Below are 10,278 nucleotides of genomic sequence, written 5' to 3' on the forward strand. Positions count from 1 at the left end.
GCCCCAATCTTTAAGTCTAGGCTAAAAACTTATTTGTACAGTCAAGCATTTGGTGACTAGTCTTCCCTGTCAGGTCTAGACCTGCTGGAGTCTACACTGCTCTGTTTTACTGTAATCTGTGGTCAGCCACTCTTTACAGTACTAACTCTGTTTTTTCTTCTCCTTTCTCTGCCGAGCTGATCAGCTGCCCATCCTGTGCGCCTGATGCTGTTGCCTCTACTGCCTTGATTGGTGCCGCTGCTCACCAGCCTTCTGGACCGGTTTGACCACCACTGAGCTTCTTGCTGTACAGCGCTGTGCAGTCCTCACCCTCAGATCTCTCTCTTTCTTTTCCCACTTTACTATAATACTTCATACTAATAATGTTTGCTGTCTGGTGTCGACCATAGGAGGATGGGTTCCCCTTCTGAGTCTTGGTTCCTCTCAAGGTTTCTTCCTCTTTTAGGGAGTTTTTCCTTGCCACCGTCGCCGCTGGCTTGCTCATGGGGGCTCGGACCCAGATTTTCTTTCTTCTTTTCTCTTCTCTCTGTAATACTGATTGTTCTGTAAAGCTGCTTTGTGACAACACCTGTTGTAAAAAGCACTATATAAATAAATTTTGCTTGCTTGATTTTGCTTGCTTTTGAATGGTTGAACCACTTCTGCTCAGTCCTTTAAAAACGACTGGGATAAGTTACAATATAAATTGTAGAAAATCTATTCAGAAACATAAAAGTCTTAAATACAAAATTTTAAAATACAGACAATATCACACATCTATTTTCAAGATTCAAAAGTCTGCAAACAACACAGAACAATATGTTCAGTACATTATGAAAAACTTCCATTAGGAAGAAGAATTTTAAATAATCAGTGACGTCCTGTCCAGTCCATTCATCCAAATGTAGTACAGAGGATCAAGGATCAACCTCAATGTGTTCACTCTGTTGTTCATTTCTTCATTCACTCTGAAGAGGAACGTCCACGCAGGACTGACCATGTCAATGCAGGTTCCTCTGTAAAGAGAAGTATGTAAAAGGTCAGCTTAATTTTTTTAGTAGCAGCTTCATTCAACATTAAAATGAATCACTGAATAAACTTTAACATTCCATTCCAGCTGTGTCACTAGGTTTATGGTCATTATGCATGTATTCTTACTTAGAGACAGTATGTATACATATGTATGTATGTTTCTCTATATTAGACTGTCGATGCTCTTGTATACCTGGGGAGGCCTGTCAATGTCTGATTTACTGCAAAAAACAAATAAACAAAACAGACATCGGTCAGCCCAACTGTAGTAGTCAACACAAATAAATGAATAAATATCATAAAACAAAAGTTTAGGATGTACAAGAAGCCATAACTCACCTTAGGTCAAACTTTTCAGCTGTAAGAAAAATAAAAATTTATATAATTAACATTAGTTTTTAGTTATTTCACATTAATACACTATTACAAACATCCTCATATATTTAGAAAACAGTGCAAAAAAAATCTGCTCACCTTTCTGCCTGAGTTTCTTCATTATCCAGAGAGCCAGAGCGAGGCTGGACAAACTAACACCTCCTGCTACGGTCAGGCCGGTCACCAAGGGTGGGCTCAACTGGGGCTCAGGAGGAGCTGGACCAGAATAAAAGGAGAATTAAAGAGAATTAATATGGGCTCTTTATTTTGCGCTCTACTTCATTCTTTATCTCTTTTTAATCAGGCAGCTCAAGCGTGGTTTGACTGCCTTACCTTGACACTCAGCTGCTGCTCCAGACCAGTCGCCGGTGAAGTTACACGTCACCACCTCATCGCCGAGAAGAATGTAGCCATCTAAACAGCTGAAGGAACAGGAAGTCCCGACAGTGGCCTCCTCAGAGGAACAGTTCATGAGGCCATTGTCCGGCTTCTGGAGGTACGGACATGTCACTGCTTTGGAGGGACAGTAGAGAGGGGGAGAACTTTAATGAAACTCAGAGAAGCTCTGGATTTTTACCTGAACAGATAAAATGGATGCAGCATATTTGTTACAAATAAACACACTTATCATACGTTGTACTATAGGCCCTGAAAAACATGATGATATTTATATGACTGATGTCATCAGCACAGCTTTGTCCTTCAGTTTGCTTACTTAAATGCAATATAGACATTTTTATCCAATAAATTCAGCTCATCCCTTCCATTAAAACATCTATTATTCAGTGCTGTGGGCTGCTGTCAACTAGACAAGGACTTATAACAGACACATATCCTCCATTGTCCTTGAATTTGGTTGGATAGTGTAGTGGGTAACACCTCTGCCTTCTACGCTGTAAACTGGGGTTCTATCCCCCACCTGAGTAAACACCCTGCACTATACCAATAAGAGTCCTGGGGCAAGACTCCTAACACCGCCTTGGCCTACCTGTGTAAAAATTATCAAATTGTAAGTTGCTCTGGATGAGAGCATCTACCAAATTAAAGCATCACACAAGTTAAACATGAGCTACAACGCCACCTAGAGGTTGTAGATAGTTAACCAATCCCATTAACCAATCCCATAGTTCCCACTCAGGTCTGGTAAGAGAATTTGGTGGATTACCAAACGTGAATTACAAAAATGATGACTATTTCACACAATATTATTTATTAAAAAATCTCAATATTCATAAAATTTACAACACAGTAGAAGCAGGCCAAAGCCAGAATTGACTGTTACAGCATGACACCTTTAAGGATCAATGGCCATATAACTGGAAAATACGGAAAATCAGCAGTACAACCATAGAACAAAATAAAAACGATTCACAAGGATTAAGGGCTCAAAGCAAACAAAACACTAAAACAAAAAATAAATAAAATAAATAAACACTACAGTTCAAAAGACAACCCTCAAAGCTTGCTCCTCAGCTAAATTTAATTACTATGGTAACAGTAAACTACTGCTTTCCAGTAAACTCCACTGCTACCAGGCCTCCCAGGGTCAGAACTACTAATTAACAAAGAGATATAACACTGGCCCAAAAATAAAGGTTGGCACTCGACTCATTCAATTCTTAATTCAATAAAAACCCATCTTTAATAAATCTTGCTTCTAAAAGAAACACATAAATAAATAAAATGACTAGGGAAGGAAAGAACAGTGATTAATTTTCACTGGCCAAGGATACCACTCCTGTATCCTCTAAAAAGTTCTGACACGTCTGCCTTAATAAGGGCTTTTCTGTTAGTTGCAGGATGGAAATAGAAAGACTGGCAGCAGTGAATTTTCAGAAAGCCCATGTTTGAAATGACAATTGTGGTACACTAGTACTGCTACCATCATAGTGGTAGATTAAGACTAATTAAATACTTTTTTGATAACCTCCCTCCCCAAGGCCACATGCTTGCACAACAAGACTGTAGACAGAAATCAACTTATTATGGGGCAGGTTCTGCTTCTTACCTTCACAGTAAGGTTTCTCCTGGCTCCACTCTGCAGACTCAGTGCAGGTAATTTCTGGTGCCCCATGAAGTTGGAACCCATCATTACAGCTGAAGCTGCACCTGCTGCCGTAGCTATCACCTCCGCAGCTGATTCTGCCATTCGCAGGGTCCTCAAGAGTTGGGCATCGAACAGCTGAGGGACAGGAATTATAGACTAAGTCAGGCTGATGTGCATCTAGCATGAAGAAATGTCAGGGTAAACACTGTTTAAGGAGTTTTAAGGTTTTTGCTAATTGCAGCTTCTTACGTTCACAGGTGGGCCGAGAGTCATTCCAATGTCCAGTGCCTTCACACACCAGCTGGCCAGAGCTTGAGCCTGTTAGTGTGTATCCGTCTTCACAGCTAAACTCACAGGAGGACTGATGGCTGAAACGTCCTACTGGATGCTGACACTGCATGAAGCCATGAAGAGGCTCAGTCAGATCAGAGCACTGGACGACTGTGATATTAACGAGGGAATAACAAAGAGGCTTATGAGTCAAAAATTCAATATCAAAATATTAAATGAAGCTTATTAAAGATCATGTTCTGCTTCTTACCTTCACAGTAAGGCTTCTCCTGGCTCCATTCTGCAGATTGGGTGCAGGTAATTTCTGGCGCCCCCTCAAGGTGGAACCCATCATTACAGCTGAAGCTGCAGCTGCTGCCAAAACTTTCACCACTGCAGATGATTCTGCCGTTTGCAGGGTCCTCAAGAGTCGGGCAGCGAACAGCTGTGGGACAGTAATGGTAAATTAAGTCAGGTTGATGTGCACCTAACTAAAAAATGTATTCATCAGGTAGATTTCTCAAAGTCCCACTGTATAATTTGTAACGTATTTAATTTACAATCGAGCATGGAATGTGTTTCTTTCATGCTTTAAGAGTTTCATCTAAAAATTAAAGGGGGCACTATACTGCAGCCCGACCGCAAAATAGGTCTAATGGTCCCCTTTGACATTGTAAAATCACAGTGTACCTTTACGTTTTTGTTAATTACAGCTTCTTACCTTCACAGATGGGCTGAGAATCATTCCAGTGTCCACTGGCTTCACACATCAGCCGACTAGAGCTTGAGCCTGTTAGTGTGTATCCTTCCTCACAGCTAAACTCACAGGAGGACTGATAACCAAACTGTCTTAGTGGATGCTGACACTGCATGGAGCCGTGAAGAGGCTCAGTCAGATCAGAGCACTGGGCGACTGTGAAAACAAGGAGAAAATATTACTCAAGTATTCAGTGTAAAAGTATTAAATGTAGCTTATAAAAGATCACAATGTTCTTACCTTCACAGTAAGGTTTCTCCTGGCTCCACTCTGCCGACTCAGTGCAGGTCATTTCTGGCGCCCCATGAAGGTTGAACCCATCATTACAGCTGAAGCTGCAGCTGCTGCCAAAACTACCACCACTGCATTTCATCCTGCCATTCACAGGGTCCTCAAGAGTTGGGCATCGAACAGCTGAGGGACAGAAATTATAGACTATATCAAGTTGATGTGCATCTAGCATGAAGAAATGTCAGGGTAAACGCTTTTTAAGGACTTCTTTAAGGTTTTTGCTAATTGCAGCTTCTTACGTTCACAGGTGGGCCGAGAATCATTCCAATGTCCAGTGCCTTCACACACCAGCTGGCCAGAGCTTGATCCTGTTAGTGTGTATCCATCTTCACAGCTAAACTCACAGGAGGACTGATAGCCAAAGCTTTCTAGAGGATGCTGACACTGCATGGAGCCGTGAAGAGGCTCAGTCAGATCAGAGCATTGGACAACTGTGAAAGCAAGAACAGCACAACAAAGAGGCTTTTTAGTCAAGTATTCAGTCTCAAAGTGTAAAATAAATTGTGTAAATATTCTGCTTTCTTACCTTCACAGTAAGGTTTCTCCTGGCTCCACTGCGCAGACTCAGTGCAGGTAATTTCTGGGGCCCCATGAAGGTGGAACCCATCATTACAGCTGAAGTTGCAGCTGCTGCCCAAACTTTCACCACTGCAGATGATTCTACCATTAGCAGGGTCCTCAAGAGTTGAGCAGCGAACAGCTGAGGGACAGAAATTGTTGGTTGTGTTGATGTGCACATAGCTAAGAGCAACTTCTTCATCATGTAGCTTTCTCAAAGCATTCAGTCTACGATTGAAAACCCAATTTATTTAGTTTGTGGCATGGAATGTGTTGACTTCTTCTACGCTTTAGGGATTGTTAGGAAGGGTCTCCTTGGACAGTGTTCTCCCTCAGAAACCAGAGAATGAAGCGATAATCCAGCTCGGCAGATCCCACTAAGACCCAAGATAGAGCGCTCGGTGCAAATGGGGAACAAACACTCTCGTAGAGAGAAGAGAGAGATTTATTCAGCAAAAGCACACAGAAGAAGGGGGGGTCCCCTCTTTTATACACACACAGCCCTTCCCTCGCGCACGCAGGCAGTCAAGGGAGGGCTCGACCACATTCTAACATATGTCGTAACCTGCATGTCCATACATGGAGTTGTTTTTCTCCATCTCTGGATGTGCTCAGTTCAACATCAAAATCCAGTAAGTCAAAAGGGCAAATGGGTTGCACAATAAAAGAGGAACAATAGTTATTAACAGCCTGTAAGTATGCACAAAGGGCAGACACCCTTGCACCCTCAGCAGAGTCTGATTTTATTAATACATGTTAGTCACTGGGGAAGAGACAGGCCAAAGGAGTTAGTTAACCTTTTCAGGGATCATCCCAGTGGGTTGATGTGATAATTGCAGCTTCTTACCTTCGCAGATGGGCTGAAAATCGTTCCAGTGCCCACTGGCTTCACACATCAGCTTGCTGGAGCTTGAGTCTGCTAGTATGTATCCTTCCTCACAGCTAAACTCACAGGAGGACTGATAGCTGAAGCTTCCAAGCAGATGATCACACTGCATGGTGCCGTGAAGAGGCTCAGTCAGATCAGAGCACTGGACGACTGTGAAAACAATGAGAAAGTAACAAAGAGGCTTATGCATTAATTACATCATGAAAAGCAAACATCTATGTCAAACAAGTCTGCAATTTTTATTATTTAAACCAGGTCCACACTAAATCTGCTCACGTTCACAGGTCGGTGGTTTGGTTGACCAAGCTGCTGAGGCTTCGCACCGTGTTGTTTGTGAGCCGACGACCTGGTAGCCCTCATTGCAGGTGTACTCGCACTGAGAATCGTACGAGAAATTGCCATTAGGGTGGACGCAGTAGACGCTGCCGTGATCAGGAGCAGATATTTCCTCTGCTTGGCATTTCACAACTGCAGATATAACAGAAATAATCAGCTAAAAGTTAATAGTTTCAAGGTAATAACGCAAAAAATCTGTGGTCAATTGAACTCGGTTACTGTTTGGGCCACCAAAGTTGGAAATAGACGTTATTTAACAATGTTCTGACTGCTGCCACATACCGTGCTCACACTCTTCTCCATAGAAGCCCTCAAAGCATTCACACGTGTGGTTGTTGATGGTCTCCACACATTCTCCATGGTGGCTGCAAGAGTCTTTCTTGCAGGATGCTGAGAGAAGAAAGGACGTTTTATTCATCATTTTCTGTTTATTGTTCTGTGGGTGCTAAAGTATTCCTATTATTGGTGACCCACAGCAACTATTCCCAACCCTACAACACCTGAACCAGCCTGTGAAGGCTTTAGAATGAGCTGTATTAGGTGCACTGAGTAAGGCAAGACTTGAAAATATATCCTAATTTTGCCTCCATGTGTACATATCAAAGACAGCAATTTACTGGAAATATCAGTATGCTTACAAAAGAAGTACATTCAAACTTAATTTTATTAAGTAAACTTAAGTAAAGCTCAAGTATATTTTCCAAGTATATTTTATGTAGTAAGTACACAAATATCAATGTATTAGTAGAATACTTGTAAATATGCTATTTTTCAGTACTTCTTGTGACTAAATTGGCCCTTTTTTAGCTATAAAACTTTACTTTCAAGTATACCACAAGTAAAATTATACTATATAAAACCATTGACCTTCTTGTCTTTGGGCTGTGGGAGGAAAGAAACACAGACACAAGGAGAACATGCAGACTCCACACAGGGAGGACCCTGGTTGCCCGGCTGGGGAACCGAACACCGGCCCTTCTTGCTATGAGCCAACAGGGCTGCCATGCCCCCCTGATACTTTATAGACTGTCACTTTATACTTACTTATACTTTTCCTAAGTACATTTTGATCAAATCATTAAGTTCAGGTACAGGCTGAATATACTTAAATTTTATTTTATAAGCCAAGTACACTTAAGTATAATTCTGTCTAGTATAGCTCTGATACATAAAAGTATGTTGAAAACATACTCACTTATTTTTTAGTTTAAAAGAAGTATACTAATAGCACACAGTGAATAAACTTCTTTATTGTAAGGGTATTGTGGTTTCTTTAGTTGCGATGCTGTAAAGGTGTAGGAACAAACTCTTCGGTGACACTCGTCTCTTGCATATAAAGATGTTTATTAGCATTGAGAGGTCAAAGTCACAGACAAGCCTTCGCGAAAGAGCTTGGAGAGAAGAGCCAAAATTCTCTGACACGTCCGTTTACAACTCCAGGTTTTATACCGGTGTGGCCATCTGGTTTCTGTCCTCAATTTCGATGTATGGATCTTCTTTAGCCAAATTTGGTATAAACATACGTTATTGTCCAGAGTAGCCCCAGTCTAATATATAGCATTGTTTACATTCAGGGGGGCCCATCCTGTGCAGCTGCCTCCTGAATAAGCTCCACCATATTTCAGTCAGAAGCCCACAGGATAAACTCAACCAGAATCTACACAGTCTAATAATCAATATGATAGAAAATAATGTTACGACTATAGAATTAATAAGGTCAAATTCACCACAGTATTTTGTAAATCTCTCAACACATCTGATATTCTTTTACTAGAAAACCACCAAAAAGGGTTCTTTGCAGCAATGCAAGCCTTAGAAGAGCCACTTTTCATTTTCAGTTTCAGTGGAAAAAATGCTCAGTTGAAACCACTGAATTGAATGGCCAGCCAAACATATGGACCGTCCGATGTTCCCCGAGGATTGTTCTGTTGTATGGCATCACTCAGGACCCTTTCCTCTCACCTTTACATCTAAGAGTGTAGCGTAAGAGTGGGCATAAAATGAGTCCACTTACCAGTGTAGCAAAGTGCAGTCTTCTTCTTTTTGCAGGACTCATCGTTCCATTTGCCCTCATCCTTTTCCCTCTTAATGTAGATCTCCACACAGTCTTCGTTGTTCCGTCCGTTATTGGGCTCCCCTTTGGCCCAGTTCTTGGCCTCCTCCGTCAGCTTCTTGCTAGTGCCCACCCAGGTCCAGCTGTTGTTGATCTTGCGGAGGCCGATCCAGTAGTATCCGCTCACTCGGGGAAGGTTGGTGTTGAGGTGGTCGATTTCGCCGTGGTTCTGGGTGGCCACCATGTCCGTGAAGCGGTCCCTACACCACTGACGAGCAGTATTCCAGTTCATGGTGGTATTAGAGTAATGGTAGGACCAGCCTGCTACTGGGGTCCACTGAGGTAGCACTGTGCGAGGAAGCAAAAGGAGAGGAGTTTGCTAAAGCTTTCATTCAGACACATCATTGTATTACAAATTACATCCAACATTTTGTTTGTCGTTTTCAAATTATGCCAACAACGGACAAAAATGGAGATACAAGGTTTGTTCCCGACAGCAGCAATATGCCATGACTTTCAATGGGTGTTTCTTACTTAAAAAGAGGAGGATAAAGGAGAACATTGATCTGTGAGTCTTGTCAAAGTCCTGTAAAATGAAGCAGAGTTGTCATGAAATGAATGTTCTGTTGACCTTCAGTGTTCTTAAAGCCCAGCAAATAAGAGGCTAAATGGATTAGAACGTCATAAGAGCTGCTTTCCATGTACTTACCATTGTCAGCGATGCAATCCTTTCATCTGTGTTTAATATATCAGAATACAGGTGATGCATCTCAGTCAGAGAACTTTCTGGTTCTGAGCTCAGAGCTGCTGTGATGCTGTGTTTAAATAAGTGCTCCACCTCCATCCTGGCTCATGCCTATTTTTCCTGGAATCTTAAGTTAAATTGATCCAAGAGCTTCAGAAATCTGCTCACTGGAAATACCCTTCTCTGACCACAAGAGGATGAGGATTTCTCTTCTTTTCAGTTTAGTTTTTTCTCCTCTCTGGCCTATGGAGAGGAACAACCAGACTATCAGGAAACTTCTCACATGTTTTTTATGCCGATACGGCAAAGGGCACAAAGGTCTCTGGAAGGTTCTGTTGTCGTTTATCTTAATAAAAACTACCGGGGGAATTTTTACTTCTGTGGCCCTATATCAGTGTTTCTCAGCCCTGGTCCTGGAGACCCACTGCCCTGCACACTTTTCCTGCTTTAACACACCCACTTTGACCCAGTAATATGGGCTGTCAATGAGCTGATTAATGAGTCGGTGTGTTGAGAGCAGAGAAAACACTAGAAAGGGCAGGGCAGTGCAGGATTGAGAAACTCTGGTCTATATAAAACATATATATATATATATATATATGTATATATGTATACACACACACACACACACACTCACCTGCCACTTTATTAGGTACACCTTGCTAGTAAAAGGTTGGACCCCCTTTTGCTTTCAGAACTGCCTTAATTCTTCATGTCCTACTTCCAAGCTGTTGGAAACATTCCTCAGAGATTTTGGTTGGTTATTTGAGTTCCTGTTGCCTTTCTATCATCTCAAACCAGTCTGCCCATTCTCCTCTGACCTCTCACATCAACAAGGCATTTTCATCCACACGACTGCCGCTTACTGGAGATTTTTCGGACCATTCTCTGTAAACCCTAGAGATGGTTGTGCGTGAAAATCCCAGTAGATCAGCAGTTTCTGAAA

The 10,278-nt window shown here is 41.9% G+C and overlaps 1 protein-coding gene across 5 annotated transcripts; it reads right to left on the reverse strand.

Moving 5' to 3' along the window:
- Positions 1-681: 681 nt before the first annotated feature.
- Positions 682-9,446, reverse strand: LOC108415039 (E-selectin-like). Of its 5 annotated transcripts, XM_037537858.1 has the most exons (18): positions 9,297-9,446; positions 9,122-9,173; positions 8,549-8,935; positions 6,817-6,924; positions 6,475-6,666; positions 6,157-6,348; positions 5,278-5,451; positions 4,991-5,182; positions 4,701-4,874; positions 4,425-4,616; positions 3,975-4,148; positions 3,683-3,874; positions 3,395-3,568; positions 1,720-1,899; positions 1,486-1,602; positions 1,351-1,369; positions 1,205-1,232; positions 682-995 (listed from the first exon to the last, which is right to left on the reverse strand). In XM_037537858.1, exons 1-18 carry the CDS (start codon positions 9,429-9,431, stop codon positions 981-983), a joined length of 2,697 nt encoding a protein of 898 aa, XP_037393755.1. In that variant the 5' UTR covers positions 9,432-9,446; the 3' UTR covers positions 682-980. The 5 variants fall into 5 exon arrangements, with proteins under 5 accessions (XP_037393755.1, XP_037393754.1, XP_037393753.1 ...); XM_037537857.1 differs by lacking the exon at positions 682-995 and having other exon boundaries at positions 1,002-1,232; positions 1,720-1,896; XM_037537856.1 differs by lacking the exon at positions 682-995 and having other exon boundaries at positions 1,002-1,232.
- Between the last annotated feature and the right edge of the window lie 832 nt (positions 9,447-10,278).

This window comes from Pygocentrus nattereri, chromosome 4 (assembly GCF_015220715.1).
Source record: "Pygocentrus nattereri isolate fPygNat1 chromosome 4, fPygNat1.pri, whole genome shotgun sequence".
NCBI lineage: Eukaryota > Metazoa > Chordata > Actinopteri > Characiformes > Serrasalmidae > Pygocentrus > Pygocentrus nattereri.

Excerpts from the sequence above, each read along its gene's own strand:
- LOC108415039 (XM_037537856.1), bottom strand. The coding sequence starts at position 9,431 with ATGGAGGTGGAGCACTTATTTAAACACAGCATCACAGCAGCTCTGAGC. Across the intron at positions 4,875-4,990 it reads TTCTCGGCCCACCTGTGAAC|CTGTTCGATGCCCAACTCTT; the intron begins GTAAGAAGCTGC and ends TCTGTCCCTCAG. Across the intron at positions 1,603-1,719 it reads AGCAGCAGCTGAGTGTCAAG|CTCCTCCTGAGCCCCAGTTG; the intron begins GTAAGGCAGTCA and ends ATTCTGGTCCAG.